The 16,936-nt window shown below is 37.2% G+C and overlaps 1 protein-coding gene across 2 annotated transcripts; it reads left to right on the plus strand.

The window, feature by feature from the left end:
• The first annotated feature begins 1,421 nt into the window (after nucleotides 1–1,421).
• LOC132632954 (NAP1-related protein 2-like) lies at nucleotides 1,422–10,990 on the plus strand. Of its 2 annotated transcripts, XM_060349108.1 has the most exons (11): nucleotides 1,422–1,647; nucleotides 3,876–3,998; nucleotides 4,082–4,132; nucleotides 4,314–4,385; nucleotides 4,468–4,581; nucleotides 4,667–4,728; nucleotides 5,327–5,408; nucleotides 5,556–5,612; nucleotides 5,719–5,763; nucleotides 9,916–10,001; nucleotides 10,728–10,990. In XM_060349108.1, exons 1-10 carry the CDS (start codon nucleotides 1,540–1,542, stop codon nucleotides 9,952–9,954), a joined length of 753 nt encoding a protein of 250 aa, XP_060205091.1. In that variant the 5' UTR covers nucleotides 1,422–1,539; the 3' UTR covers nucleotides 9,955–10,001; nucleotides 10,728–10,990. The 2 variants fall into 2 exon arrangements, with proteins under 2 accessions (XP_060205091.1, XP_060205090.1); XM_060349107.1 differs by lacking the exon at nucleotides 9,916–10,001 and having other exon boundaries at nucleotides 1,438–1,647.
• The last annotated feature ends 5,946 nt before the right edge of the window (nucleotides 10,991–16,936 follow it).

Here is a 16,936-nt window from a genome sequence, read left to right on the forward strand (position 1 = left end):
TTACTTTAGGAGAAGTCCGTTTAACACAAATATGTGACACGAAGCCCATCCATGACGGGCTGTCGGTCCAAAAGGTTGTGTTATGTTTCTCTAGAATGGATTTTTGGTATTTCCAGATGAAAGTCGTTCCAGCCAAATTAAGCTTAAAAATGACGAACATTCAACTTCAGACGAAATGACTATACATAGGAGCCGTTTGGATATGATTTGAAATTGAAGTTTTGTTTGGACAGACAACTTAAATTTCTTAAGTTGTATTTTTTTTATAGACATAAAAACTTTATAAGTTGTGAAAACTATCAAAATTTTCCCAATTCTTATACAATCTTATCAAATGAGTAAATCATAGTTCATAACAAAATTAATACGCTACTAGAAGACCTTTCTAAATAATACAACACAAATTGACAAACTTCAGTTCAATAAAATGAAAAATTGAACATGAGTTATAGTGTAACTGCTCTTTAACAAATCTTTCCACATGGTTGGTAAGAGTAAATTTGTTATAAATATACTACAAACTTATAGATCTTTTATTATTTGATATAAATGGTTGGTAAACATGATCGATAAATATATCTACTAACTTATGAATCTATTTTTATAAAATATATTGAGTCCACTTTTACATTTAAAAATTTTGAAATCATGATTTAAAATCTCAAATCAGGCCTTTTTGGATGATTTGAAATTTCATCTCATGAGATGAAATCGCATGTCCAAACACCTACATGATATTCAAACTTACACTAATATTATTGAATCAAAATTTATACCGAAATTTTTACCATCATGTCACCGAGGTATATTTTCTCCTGTTTTTTTTTCTTGCCCCTTAGTAGCTTTTTGATATTTGGGTCCAATATCAAGTTAATATTTGTCTTATATTAGGTTCCTGCACGTTATTTTTAGATATTTTATGTCCTTTGAATTGCAAATTTTTGGCTACATCATTCTATGATATATAGAACACTATTCATTATCGGTAAAGTGTATTAGGATTGCACAACAACCTGCATTTTTGCAAATTTCTGAGTTTTGACTTGTAAATCCAAACCTTGCTCAAGTTTTAGATATATACAAGCTCTCGTAGTGAAATTGTACTCAGCAAATATATACTCTTAAATCTATTTTTATGTGTTACTCCTACTAGATCCTCTTATCTATTTAATATAAGAAACAAAATATTGTAATAACAACGTAGACGTTTAAAAAATAAATCTCACAATAAAAAAAACATATTAATACTATAATAAAAAATTCAAGATAATTGAAACGATTTGGAAAAGTTTAAAGAATAATCGGGAAATTAGTAGGATTAAACTTTGCTTAAACGAATCAACCGAACCGAAACATTAACCCCTAATCCCAAAGTAGAGCATAAGTCGCGCCCGCGCCACTTTCCAAAACTTGACATGACTACACCTTATATAAATAAGAAAGGGTTTTAGCCGTTTTAGGGTTTAAGACATTATAAGTACACAAACAAACGACAACAACAACCCCAACAAACAAGGAAGAGCAGCTGTCTCCAAAAAGATGGGGGCAGAGAAGAAGCAGAAAATGGTAGAGGAGGAAATAGGCATTGATGGGAAGCTTGTTATCTCCGTTGAAAAATTGCAAGAGTTACAAGACGACCTCGAAAAGGTACTCTTATTTTTCCCACATACAGAAGAGCTTCTTATATTTTCTTAAATCATAAAAAATTGAGTTTTTTTCATATTTCTTAAGACAAAGGCTTACTTGGGCCGAGGGTCTATTAGAAACAACCTCTTTATTTTCAAGGTAGGGGTAAGGTCTACGCACGCGTTATCCTCCCCCAGGACCCCAGACCCACTTTGTGGGCTTACACTGGCTATGTTGTTGTTTCTTAAGACAAAGGCTGATTTTTTTTTTGGGGTGTGGCGGGGGGGGGGGGGGTGTTAGGACTTATCAGATTTTTCTATGTTTTGTATCAGTTTGTTGCTACTTGGATATTTACCTCCAAAGTTAAATGCATTATTCAAGATTCAGTTTTGAGTAGTGGACAAAATACTATTGGCTGTGTTGTTCTAGGCTTTGTCATTTAATTGGCTGACTTCAAAAACGTAGGCAATCTTTTAAAGAACTATCAAATTTTACCTTTTTCTTTTAGGAACCATTAAAGTTCAACTTTTTAAATCATGGTTGGAGTGTACTTGTATAGTTAAGTAAAGTTTAAATGAAAGAGCTGCTGCAGTTACTGGAACAGAAGTAAACTTAAGAGGGGGGGAACTTCAGAGATTTGCGGCCTGCTCTTATATGACATTAAACAAGCAGGATCATAGCGAAAGATATGTGAAATTGTTGTTTATTTAACTGCAAATGTTTTCTTGACACTGTGCACCTGGAATTGTTGGTTGTGTTGAGAGATAAAGAGAGTGAGAGCTGCGAAGGTAGGAGGATAAAGGTGAAAGGGAAAAGAAGGAAGGAATGCAGAAAAGAGTTGGGGTGTGTTATTTCAGAGGAGAGCAAAGTTTACTAGTAAATATTTTCAAAGAATAGTAAAGCTTCTGTTTCTATATTTCAACTTTAGGATTCCCCAAGATTTCGTCAGAATTGCCTCTAATTTTTATAATTGTGGCATACTCCGAATGAGTACGTGATAGATGGTTTGTGGAACTGGACCGAGCAAGGGGAGATGGTTCATATGTGGTAATTTTCCCTCGAGCTTCTGTGTTGCTTGGGTTTTTTCTGTCTTATGGACCATTGCGAAGCTAGAAACATAAAAAGTTCGGGTGAGACTTGGGACGAAAAGGGGGCGAGCGGTAAGGGGTTAATTTTGAATTTCAAGTAATTTTGTCACTAAAGAGATAGTCAAAGCAAATTAAATAAAGAAAATACGTCAAAAATAAACAAGAAAGCTCGATGCAGGGAATGTGTGAAAGAATCATGACCTCTTGCTTGAGATTGAATGTCTGTAACACCGTTTGTCACTTCCTTTAAATCAATTATGAAGTGTAAAGCTGTAGGCAAAGCAAAGACTCTTGTATTGGCTCCAATGATGGTCCCTTAAGTTCAAAGGAAAAGCTCAACCTAAGATAGTTACTGCAGTCTAAATCTTCCTAATAAGTTTCGATTTTCCCTCTTTGAAGTTTGCTGGTAGTGGCTCTTGCATAGTTGGCTCTACTAATACCTACCATCTCTGTTTTGCTACCAAGCTTACAAATAGAGTGTAAGGAAGATTCTAAATATCTTAATATACATGGATAGACGGTACATCAGTTGTGATGGCTTTTTCAATGTCTGTCCTGTTAGTGGTCATTTTGTGGCTTGTCCCATGCTTCTTGTTTGTTTTTGTGTTAGTAGAGGAAGGATATAAATTCCTCTCCTCTTCAGTTGTGTGTTAGTGATGTGTTTCTTCGGGCTTGTTGTGCATCACCTAGATTTGAATCCATGAGTCCTTATGATACATGGTTGTGCCATATAGGTGTTCGTATTCATGAAAGTAAGAAGCGAGAACTATTTTTCTGTCATTTTTGTATCTATGCTGCCATTTCTTTTGACGAATGGGATGGATGTTAAGTGTCAGTAGAACAAATGGTCTAGCAAATGGGTCGGTCCTATGGACATGATTTGCAATTGTTGGATGTGCCAGGCAAATCTCTGCTATTCTTTTGGTCCAGTTTTCTTTGATGTATTGTGGGGCAAATGCAATACTAGAAACTAAGAATCTTTAGGATGAGAATCCCAGTGCACAATTTGACTGAATTTGATGAGATCTGGCGTGACATGTGGATGATCAATATAAAAATTTTTTGCTAGAAGCTTTCCTTTTGTTGCTTAATACTGATAGTATATTGTTTTATTCTTGGTTTTAGATTTTCTACTGTTGCTTTAAAAATTTTCACTAGCAGATTAATGAGAAAGCAAGTGATGAAGTGTTGGAAATTGAACAAAAGTACAATCATATCCGCCAGCCAGTCTATGATAAGCGAAATGATATCATTAAAGCTATTCCTGACTTCTGGTTGACGGCTGTAAGTGATCCAACCTGATTTTCTCCATGTTGCTGAAAATTTTGAAGTGCTTCTCATCTATGACTTGTATCATTTGCTTGCAGTTCTTGAGTCATCCTGTTCTTGGGGAACTTCTAACTGACGAGGACCATAAGGTTTGGTCTAATTTAGAAACTATAAAGCAGACAATTGTCAAATCTTCCACTACATTGCTTTTACCAGTTTTGGCCAATGCTGAATTAGCAACCTGACTCCCAACTCTTATTAAATTTTGTGTTCTTCATTTAGCTTCTTGGATTCTGAATCTAAATACATAAGTGACTTTCTTCATGCTAGATTTTCAAGTTTCTAAGTTCGGTCGAAGTGGAAGACTCTAAGGATGTGAAATCGGGTTATACAATCACGTTTGTAAGTTCACCCTGCACATGAAACTAATGTATCTGCTACAAATCAATATAGAGCACTGATGATTGTTCTCTTTGTTTTACAGAACTTTAACCCAAATCCTTATTTTGAAAATACAAAGCTATGGAAGACCTATACCTTCCTTGAAGATGGACCTACAAAAATTACTGCTTCAACAATTCAATGGACGGAAGGCAGGGTGAGTTTCCAATTTTCTATTAAGAGGTGTATTGTCTGTGGCTTATTAATTTCCTCTCATTAATTATACTGTTTTACTTGTGAAGGGCATTCCTAATGGAGTTGGTCATGAGAAGAAAGGAAACAAGCGACCCCTTGCTGAGGAAAGGTCAGTTTACTCATGTTTAGCATTTCTGTTGGTTTATCTTATTAACACGACAGCTCAAGAAGGTCACTTGATTTTTTTGTATATATCAGCTATCAACTTTGAAAGTTTCCGTGAACTTTAACCTTTAGTTTTTCCATATCATGCTTGTCAACTTGCAAGCAGTCACTTATTTTGATTGCATTGGGTGAAACCTTAATTTGTCTAGTCTCTGATAGGAAACTTTGTTACCAATCATTAACAATCAGGACTGGACAGGAAGTTGCTGATATTCACATAGTAATGCAGACGCTTAATTGGAATTCTTGTTTAATATTTAAAACTTTCAGGTAACAGAGCCCAACTTAATCTTATTCTATCACTGTAGACATAGCCCAGTTCAATGTGTTTGCATCACATGTTGAATACCTTGATGAAAGACAGGCACAAGTCTTTAGGATTTGCTGATAATTATTAATTTAGTCAGCTTTGTAGACACTCTTTTAACAATATGTTTGCACTCTCCGAGTTAGCCCCCATCAAGTACATCATGATTCTCATTAGCAGTTAGTTATAAGATGATAGGTGGAAGGATCACATGCTCAGTGGCTTGTATGTGCAGCTTCTTTAGCTGGTTCAGTGAAGTCAATCAGAAGGGAGATGGTGAAGACGACGAGGATGTGTTTCTGGAGATTCAAGATGAAGTAATGTCTTTATCTTGTGTATTACTTTGCTAAGATTTTTTGTTTCTTAGTGATCTATTTTACATTTTTCGGGGATAAGCTATAGTATTTGTGGGAAGTTTTCATTTTCACAACTTGTATCTTTGTTTTTTCCTCTCCTCTTTGCAGGTTGCTGAGCTAATCAAGGATGACTTGTGGCCGAACCCTCTAACTTATTTTAACAATGTTAGTTTCCGACCATCTTCATTCTTGTTTCCCATGTTGTATTAATATTGTTAAGTCATGGAAGGTTTGTTATCTTTGAATGCTTGTCTAATGTTACTTTGCCCAGGATCCTGATGAAGAAGATCTTGAAGATGACGAAGGTGGTGATGAGGTAGAGATAGTTCATTCTTCATGAATTGCAATAGTTGTGATAACATTATCTAGATTATAAGCACATGCATACTTATTTGCTTGCTACTGTAATAAGCATTATTTGTTTTCTGTGACCTATATGATTTTACACTATTAGAAAGAGGGTTAAGGGCGGAAAGGGAGTAGCTAGGCTGAGAATTGGGTCCTGGAACATTGGCACCCTGACGGGGAAGTCTATAGAGTTGGCGAAGATTCTTGAGAAGAGGAAGATCAACATAGCATGTGTCCAGGAATCTAGATGGGTAGGAGATAAGGCCAGGGATGTAGATGGGTTTAAGTTGTGGTTCTCAGGAGGCCCGAAGGGCAAGAATGGAGTTTGCATTCTAGTTGATAGAGAGCTCCGTGATCTGGTGGTAAGGGTCAGGAGGGTGAGTGATAGACTGAAGACTATTAAGATAGTAGTTGGAGCGCATACTTTGAACGTGGTTAGTGCTTACGCACCGCAAGCAGGCCAAGATGAGGACATCGAAAGGCGATTCTGGGAGGATTTGGACGAGGTTGTGCGGGGTTTTCCGCACTCAGAGAAGCTTTTTCTTGGTGGTGATTTCAATGGCCACATCGGGTCGTCGGCTAGGGGATATGATGATGTGCATGGAGGCTTCGGGTTTGGGGATAGAAATGAGGGAGGTACGACATTGTTGGATTTCGCGAGAGCTTTCGATTTGGTGATAGCGAACCCTAGTTTTCAGAAAAGGGAAGAGCACTTGATCACCTTTCGGAGTACGAGGGCTAAGACCCAAATTGCTTACCTACTCTCCCGTAAGTGCGATAGACGTTTATGCACGGACTGCAAGGTTATCCCGAGCGAGAACCTCACGACCCAACATAGGCTCTTGGTTATGGACCTGGAGATAAAAAGGAAGATGAGAAAGAGGGTTGTATCGGGTCAGCCGAAGATTAGGTGGGACGCTTTGAACAAGGATAATGCCCAGGAACTGGGAGAGCGGTTGAGGGCGATGAGAGCCTGGAGGAGTAGCGGGGACGCGAGTAGTATGTGGACTATGACGACCCCTAACATCAGGGAAGCGGCAAGAGAGGTGCTAGGGGTCTCAAAGGGTTACTCTGGCAGACACAAAGGGGACTGGTGGTGGAACGGAGAGGTACAAAGTAAAGTGAAAGCTAAGAAAACAGCGTATCTAAAGCTAGTAGAGAGCACAGACGAGGAAGAGAAGAGGACTAATAGGGAGCTGTATAAGAAAGCGAGGAAGGAGGCGAAGTTAGTGGTTACGACAGCTAAGACGGCTGCTTTTGGACGCTTGTATGAAGATTTGGGGGAAAAAGAGGGGGACAAGAAGTTGTACAGGCTAGCCAGAGTGAGGGAGAGGAAGGCTTGGGACCTGAATCAAGTGAAGTGTATCAAAGATGAGGGAGAGAAAGTTTTGGTGGAGGATGCCCTTATTAGACGAAGATGGCAGTCCTACTTTCATAAATTCCTAAACGAAGAGGGGGACCGAAACTTAGTTTTAGGCGAATTGGAGCTCTCTGAGAGTCGCCGCGATTTTGGATACTGCAGGCGGGTCAAGGTTGAAGAGGTCGAGGGGGTTATGCGGAAGATGAGCAGGGGGAGGGCGACCGGGCTAGATGAAATACTGGTAGAATTTTGAAAGAATGCTGGTAGGGGAGGCTTGGAGTGGCTTACGCGGTTGTTGAATGTTATTTTTAGGATGGCGGAGATGCCTGAAGAGTGGAGATGGAGCACCATGATCCCGTTGTATAAAAGTAAGGGGGATATTCAGAACTGCAATAACTATAGGGGCATCAAGCTGTTGAGCCACATGATGAAAGTTTGGGAGAGAGTGGTGGAAGCGAGGATGAGAAAGTTAGTTTCTATTTCGGAGAACCAGTTCGGATTCATGCCGGGGCGTTCGACTACAGAAGCCATTCACCTAGTGAAGAGGTTGGTGGAGCAGTATAGGGATAAGAAGACTGACTTGCACATGGTGTTTGTCGACCTTGAGAAGGCTTACGACAAAGTTCCAAGAGAGGTGCTATGGAGATGTCTGGAAGCTAGAGGTGTTCCCGTAGCATACATTAGAGCGATTAAGGACATGTATGATGGAGCCAAAACCCGGGTGAGGATGGTTAGAGGTGACTCAGAACACTTTCCAGTCACGATGGGCCTGCACCAGGGGTCCGTGCTTAGCCCGTTTCTGTTTGCTGTGGCAATGGACGCTCTGACCAGCCACATTCAAGGAGAGGTACCGTGGTGCATGCTGTTTGCAGATGACATTGTGCTTATTGACGAGTCGCGGGGCGGTGTTAACGCGAGACTGGAAGTTTGGCGACAGACTCTGGAGTCGAAGGGTTTCAAGTTGAGTAGGACTAAGACAGAGTACTTAGAGTGCAAGTTCAGTAATGGGAGTCAAGTAGAGGACGAGGACGTGCAACTGGATACTCAGGTCATCCCGAAGAAAGAAAGTTTCAAGTACTTGGGGTCGATCATCCAAGGGACTGGGGAGATTGATGACGATATCACACATCGTATTGGAGCGGAATGGATGAAATGGAAGCTCGCATCGGGGGTGTTGTGTGATAAGAAGGTGCCGCCTATTCTAAAGGGAAAGTTCTACAAAGCGGTGGTTAGACCGGCTATGTTGTATGGGACAGAATGCTGGCCAGTTAAGAAAGCGCATGTCTAGAAGATGAAGGTAGCTGAGATGCGGATGCTGAGATGGATGTGCGGGCATACTAGGAGAGATAGGATTCAGAATGAAGTGATTCGGGATAAGGTGGGTGTGGCCCCCGTGGTGGATAAGATGCGGAAAGGGAGGTTGAGGTGGTTCGGCTACGTGCAGCGGAGATGCGCCAGTGAGGAGGTGTGAGAGGATGGCAGTGGTGGGCCTGAAGAGAGGGAGGGGTAGGCCATAGAAGGCCTGGGGAGAGGTGATTCAGCAGGACATGACGCTACTCCAGCTTACCGAGGACATGACCCGTGATAGGAGGGTAAGGAGTATTTTTATCCGGCTTTTATGTGTTGGTCTTGTCTATCTTTGTTATTTTATCATGACTTCGTTGCTCTTCCTATTTCTCATTTTCACGTGGCTTTGATCTGCTTATTCGTATCCGACTCTTTTCCCTTGTTTTCCTTGTTTTCTTTTGAGCCGAGGGTCTTCCGGAAACAACCTCCCTACCTTCCAAGGTGGGGGTAAGGTCTGCGTACACTTTACCCTCCCCAGACCTCATGTTGTGGGATCCAACTGGGCATGTTGTTGTATAGTATGAAAAAATGAAACTGCATCACTGCGATAGGAAAGCAACTAGCCTATGAATGCCTAAGGCTTTTATTTTGGGTCTATTATGGTCTAAGAACAAATTAACATAAGGGGTTTAAATGAGTTTATTGGGTAAACCAAGGACAATCTGTTGTATGATTGTAGTATTTTTTTCCTAGGACAACTTTTGAGAAAAGGTTTAAAATTGTCCTTTGCTATAAAATTGCTCAATTTTATCCTCTGTTAGACTTTTGATCCATAAATACCCTTGCCATTAGCAAATCATTCCATATTTGGCCTTACCATTAGCGAAGCTGCTCCACCTTGAAATGGATTAATTCCACATGTCCAAAATTTTTGAGAAAAAAGGTCTATTTTTACCCCTCAACTTCTCACATTGGAACTCTGTTAGTGGTCAAGGGCAAAAATGAGACTTTTTCGGAATAAAATTAGACCAATGTTAATGGATAGCAAAGCTGCTCAATTTCTGATAGTGCATGGCAAATGTGACTTGTTCTCGTGATTTTATATCATTTTTGGGTACTTGTTTCTCTTGGATCATGTTTCAAGTGCTCAATGACACAATGGATTGGGCCTATGGAAAAAGAGCAACTCTCTATATAACCCAATTCTTGTACCCAACCTTATAATTATCTTCGTATTCACTTTTTCTTTCTGAAATATTATTACTTTCCGCATTCTCGAATCTTAACATTTATGTGATGATTTGAATTTTACATCCAAATCTGACTGGTTACTTGCACCACAGCTGAGATACATGGGGAAACTAAAGTATACCAAAAAATAACTGTCATCTGTAAAATATTCTTTTCGAGAAATCTTTTCCACAATCTAAGACGGCACCGGAAATATTTGAAAAAAAAAAATCTGTTTTGTAGTATGAAAAAGAGGAAGAGACTATCGAGGGAATGGGGTGATGATAATAGATGGTGTGGATACTGTAATGATGGGAGAGGACTTGGTGGTAAGATATTCTAGCTTTACACTGGAAATTGTGAGCAAAGTTCGAAAACTAATATATGTCAGTGGGAAATGCTTCTTTTTTGTGCAGTCTTTGAACTATGTTTCAGCATGAAAGGGTGGGGTATAGTTAGACCATTGAGTTCTTTTTTTCCTTCGGTTCAGAAGTAAAGGAGAAATAAAACTGGATGTTATATTGACCGTCCAAATCTTGATAGAAAGGAAGGAATCATCGTCTTTTCACTTCGGTTTCTAGTTTTATGCACATGGGCAAGGACGAGTTGATGTACAAAATTTATAATGGATGTTCATCTCTCTGGTCCCTGCCTTGTCTCTTCTTTTTCTGTTGAATACCATTTCTCTCCTTTCTCTGTTGAAGGTTGGCAATGAAGACCCAAAAAAAGTTGCATTGTATAATTTACACAATAGATATCTTGTGGTTGTGGGAAAGTTAATTGAGTGTTGTGAACTGTATTATTTTGATGCTCGTTATATGTTTTGCAGGATAATATATATCATAAAGATTGTGACTTACTGACATGTACACTGTTGATTTTGGGATCAAGATTCATAATAATACTTCCTAATTTGCTTTTCTATTGTGAATCATTAGGTGAAACAATTTTTATACATGGTTCTTGGGTCTCTTTTTATTGCAGAGAGCCAAATGAGAGATTATTAGCTTGAATTTCGTGAATGCCTGTTGACTTAATTCGAATTACTGATGCAGGGAAAAGACAGTGAAGGCTCTGACGATGATGAGGACCAAGATGACGAGGAGGAGGATGGGGATGAATGAACTCTTGTACACCTCTTTTTGAGTTACCATCTTCAAAGTTTTGTTGAATAGGGTTTTAGTGTCTGTAAAGAGGCTTTAAAATGTTTGGAAAAGAACGGAAATATTAATTGTTGTGAGGTCATGCATTTGCGCTAACTCTATATGTTTTTTGAACCTTCTTGTTTTATTAAGTTTAAGCAGCCCCTTTTCATTGAGTAATGGCTTATTCATACCACTTCGCAAGGAGGGTCTCTAAGATTAATCACCTTTATCTTAATTAATTCTGCTTAAAAGTTAGATGTGTTGATTCTTTGAACAACTATTACAGTTCGTAAACCAATTAGGGGTTGGAAAGATCTTTCATATATCTGAGGTGTTCCTCATGTTTAGTTTAAGGTAAAACCAAATCCATCTCTTCCAAACAACGTGAAAAAGTAACAAAACATATTTAAAGAGCGCAATTGACGTGTTGTAATTCTTCAAGTATTTGCATCTAACGTCTTTAAAGTAACACAATTTAATATAATATGAATAAAACATATAGTACTATTGTATTGTAAGAATTCATACAAAATTTTGAACTTAAAGATCCTTTTTTCCAAACTAACACTTGTATATCTATACAATATACCTGAGCATTGTATCAGTATCGGTACAATACGTGAATTTATCAGTAACCTAAACTTTATATTCTTTTATGTTTTTTTTTTTTTTTTGCAAGAGACAACATGAATGGAAGGCATGGCTCTTAGTCCAGGAGCAGTATTTCTTCACAATTGATTTAGGAAGGACTTGCTATTGCTACTGATTTGGTGAGCCCACACATTCATTCGTGGGACACTCTATTTATTTAATTCAAATTATTTATTTTAGTTTCCGGGCTGCGTCCCCATGGGTTAGACATTTACTCCTTATTCTTAGAAGCTCCTTAGAATATATTCGAATGTGGATAGAAGAAGAGTTGTCGTTTAACTCTTTCGGGCACACTATCATGTTTTGGGTGAATCATTTAAATTATAAAGACTTCCGCTGATTTAATTCATGTATTCATGATTTGTTACATTTAATTTATAAACTGTTGGAGGCGAATGTTGAATCTGGCGGGTTCAAGTATTATTATTGTGTTGTTTAGGTTCTTCCGATGTTGTTCATGACGTCAGATGCCGGTCACGTCTAGGGTGAGTTTTGGGGCGTAACATAAATGCACTTAAATGATAAATGTTGTTTATTTAACAAAACATTATGTTGTCAATCATATTATGTTGTCAATCGTTTTTTCTTTTCCTTCTAAAACTATTGAGTCCATATGTAAATTTGTGCCTGCTTGTAGGGGCGGAGCCAAGAAGGGCACGGTGAAAAATTACACTGTTTATACATAGTAAAATTATTTTTTATGTATATATAGTAGACGTTGAATCTCCTTTGGCTTCTTCTTGTGTTTACTTTTTCATATTTTGAACCCCTTAGCGGAGATCCTGGCTCCGCGACTGCCTGCTTGGCCATTGAAATGAATTCATAATGACTTGTTGATGGATAAAAAGATTTTTGGTGGTTGTATAGCGCATCTTTTTTAGTGCGTTATTGAACATTTTTATTTTTATTTTAAGAAAATTCTAAAGCTCAAGTAACGGATTTTAACGGGGGTCGTTAGCTTAGTCATCGTATAACGCATAAAAATAGTATGTTAAAGGTACTTATGTAACTTTTTTTTCACGGGTACTTTTGTTACTTTGTTCATTTGTCGGGTCATTTTTTTTTTTAATTTTCAATGCACTTTATTGAATAAACATTAAAGTACATATCAAAGAGAAGCTTTACAGAAACAGCCCTCACCTACCTGAATGGAACAAGCTCCATTCATTACATAGTTGGTAGGATTTCCATATAGGCTCACAAAAGAATTGGGGGTATCCCTATGTACATAAGATCCATCAAGGAACGTCAAAAGTATAAAGTCTATCTATATCCCTATTCCTATTGGGTCATTTAAGTTCCGGACTCTTATAATTACCTGGTGTCATGACCACGATGCAATTGAAAAAATTACTTCTTGTCTCTATCCATGCCAGAACCCTGTTTCACTGCACACCGTTTTCAGCATCATATAAAATTATTACTATCAGATAATAAGGCGGCACGCGCTAGCGATGGGATCCCCTCTAGGCCTCCACTGGGAGAACTCCAGTATTTCTGGATGGCTTCTTTGATTGTATGGAAGAGGGCCAAACATACCCGTGTACTATTGAAAAATGGTCAAATATATACCTAGTTATACTTTGGCTATAAATATACCCCTATTGTATGTTATTGGTTCAAATATACCTTTCTCTATTAAAGTCTAATCCTACGTGGCATTGCCATGTGATGAGGTGGATGCCACGTGAAATGTCACTTTAGCACTCCTAGCCTATTTTATCCCTCCCCTCTATCTTATTTGTTCTTCCGGCCACTACTAAAATTTCATTTCCCTCCACCATTGCCACAACTAAGAATTGAGATCTTTTGGCACTTACATGCATAAAGGCGGAGAACTTGGAAAATGAAGGAAATTTGGGAATGTGAGATGCAAAGAAATATGTTTTGAATTGTTAAGCTGTCATTTTTCTTTTAGCTCTATTTTTATCAAATCTTTAATTTGAATCTTTGGTGTAAAACAAAAGTGACTTTTGTAGGACTGGTGTATTACATTGGCTTTGACAGTTTCCAGGACCACAGTAGCTCCAACCAGTTCCACACCAACCGGAGTGATTACAACACTGTCCAATAGGACAATATACACCGCCAGCTTGCATTCCGCAACGTCCCTCTGGTATCTGCGGTGCTGGCGTATAACATTGGCTTTGACAATTTTCAGGATCACAATAGATCCAACCAGTTCCGCACCAGCCATCTTTGTGGCAACAGAACCCAGGCGGACACGCGAGAATGTCAGCGTCTTTGCCGCACAGTCCTGGACATTGGTTTTGGCATTTTTCTTGGGCACAAGCGTGGTATGTGCTTCCACAAAAACCCCAGCGGCTACAACACTGTTTAGGAGGTATTTTATATATCCACTTTGATACCCGCATTGTTTCCCTTGTTGAAGGCCAAGGGTTTCATTGAGAGGAAGAGATATGTGTTTCGTTTGACTTAATTTTTAGTCAACATCGAGTTTTTGATATATCATTCATAACTCAATAAAATCATTCACGACCTCACAAAGCACAGACAAATTTCCTAATAAAAACCAATTCTAGCAGAATCAGGTAGCCTTGCTCTTTCTTTTTTCCCTTTATTGTTTACTAAATAAAAAATTACAAAATGAATGACAAAATTTATTAGAAAAAAACTGATTAAAAGGTTCCGTACAAACCATATTTCACAAGTAAATTATGTCAATATTTAATTTATTTAATTTGCTTGGGTTTGAAAAAATATCTTGCTTGGTGCATCAACAAAAATCCTCTTAAAAATATGATCCATATTCAAGCGAGATTTTTTGAGATTTTTTTGATATTTAATTAATTTGGTTGGTGCATCAATAAAAATTCTTCTGAAAAATGTACTCCATATAACAAGCTAGCGTATTTGAAAGTATATCAATATTAGAGCATAATAAGACATCATCAATGAGAAGGGACATAAGCATCAATCTGTACCTTCGGGCTGGCAAGTTGAAAAGGATAAAGGTCGAAGGAAATGCACCTTCTCCGATTAGAAGGGTACGGAATGATCATCCAAGTTTAGGGAATTGCCTATAAAAGTCACTTTTGTTTCATTTAGGACAATAAAATCACTCAAGTATCACTATTTTTCTCAAAACTACCTAAACATCTCAAAAGCTTCCTTCTCTCCTAGTTGGCATGCCACGTAAAGCCCCATTTTTTATTTTAATAATAGACATATTTAACTCATCAAAATCATTTAACCAAATTCATATTTTATACCCTATTAAATATCACATAGTTAATAAGCGGCAAAAGAATCAAATCATACTTTTTATTAAGCCACTTTTTCAAATCTAAATTCTTTTTATCTCGATTCAAATATATTATCTTTCAATTTAAATTAAAGTTCAAGTAATGTAATCTTTCTATTCAAATTCAAGTTTTTTTAAATAGCATATTTTTTTCCACATTAAACAACATATTCTTTCCACATTAAAATATAATTACACATATAACACAAAAATTACATTCGTATTGGTTTAACTTTTAAAAAATCTAATTAAATCGTATATTTAAAAATAAAGTTAGTGTAAATTTTTTCTCTTTATTTTTAGTTATCTATTCTTATATATGTTGTGTGCAATTGTTGGCATTTCCATTTTCATATCATCGAGGTCTTTTTATTTCTCATGCAAAAGGTATAGAATTTTCGTTACTATAATACTTATTTTAAAATATTATATTATAAATCTTATTTTTATTTTGAAATATTATATTATAAATCTTATTTTTATTTTGAAATATTATATTATTAGTCTTATATGAAATATAATATATTCTTAATTTATTTCATGTTATTGTTATGATATAGATATTCCAACTTGTCATGTTAATCGTGTTAATACCTAGCAATATATTAAACTAAAGCTATAAACAATTTTTTTTATATTTTAATTTTCAATTTTAATACTTATATATAGATTTTTTAAAAAAAAATCTCTCTTTTAATTCTAATTATTTAGATTACAAGCTAGTTTGTTCCTTTGCAGCTTTTTAATCGGGTCATATTTGATTAGATATAAAATATGAATTTGATTAAATGAGTTTGATGAGTTAAATAAGTCTATTATTAAAAAATATGGGACTCTAATGACGTGGCATGACAATTAGGAGAGAAGGAAGCTTTTGAGGTGTATAGTATTTTTGAGGAAAATAATGATATTTGAATGATTTTATTGTCCTAAATAAAACAAAAGTGAGTTTTGTAGGAAATTCTCTAAACTTAGACGACCATCCAAGGAATTAACTCAACTTATAGAACATAAAGAGCGGTGATTAAATCCTTTATTATTATGATGAATATAGATGAAAATGGTTGGAAAGATCTTGTAGAACTTCATTCGCAATTTTACTTCAAACAAAAGTCCTTTATTTATTATATTTCATATGCATTATATTACACGCATGATCATCACTTCATATAAGTCCCAGAGAGGAGTAAAACTACATCCTCTAGCTAGCTAGGACGTTATTGGAATACACACAGATGCTAGCAGCTAGACAGCGTTGAACAAGAAGCTTGCAATACCTCTCATACGATTCTTGGCGGGCAAGGTTAGATTATTTTTGACAATAAATGAATAGTCGCACTGATTCTGGCAATAGTCAGGATCGCAATAGCTCCAACCTTTTCCACACCAACCATGGTCATTACAACACTGTCCAAGAGGACACGGTGTACCGCCAGCTTGAATTCCACATCGTCCCTTTGGGGTTGGGGGTGCTGGCTTGTTACATTGGCTCTGACAGTTTGCAGGATCGCAATAGTCTTTTGTGGTCCCACACCAGCCCGCCTTGCTGCAACAGAATCCTGGCGGACACGCAAGAATGTCAGTGCCTTTGCCACATCGTCCGGGACATTGGCTCTCACATTTTCCAGGATCGCAGAAGTCTTTTGTGGTTCCGCACCAACCCCACAAGCTACAGCAGTGTTTTGGAGGACACATTTTATAACCACCTAGTTTTCCGCATTGTTTACCTAATTGATGCAGGCCAAGCGTTTCAAAAGGAAGAGATGGCTCATAGGCTGAGGCCTTGTAAATTATTAGGAGGAATGAAGCTAGAGCCAAAAGGCTAATTGAGAATGCATCTTTTGTCTGTTTCCCTCTCATCATTATTTTGTTCTAGTAGGATAGATGAGGATGAATGGATTGGTTAGATGCGGTCTCATGCTCTCAACAGCTCAAGCATATATAGCAAAATTTTCATGGGAATATGCTTACGCTACAATGTCAATGACATTGTTTAATTCGCTTAATGTTAAAAAAATTAGTCCTATTTCACTCTATGTGTCCTAGCTATTATTTGGAGAGTTAGATGATTCTTATTTTATCACGAACTTTTCAAATTCTTTTTTAAATTCTTTTAGTTATTTGTATAGTGACTTTTTATGTACTTTCTAATTAATATGTAAATTTTATTCAACTAAAATTAAAAACTCTCCTCATATTAACA

The sequence above is a fragment of the Lycium barbarum genome, chromosome 3, assembly GCF_019175385.1.
Source record: "Lycium barbarum isolate Lr01 chromosome 3, ASM1917538v2, whole genome shotgun sequence".
Lineage (NCBI taxonomy): Eukaryota > Viridiplantae > Streptophyta > Magnoliopsida > Solanales > Solanaceae > Lycium > Lycium barbarum.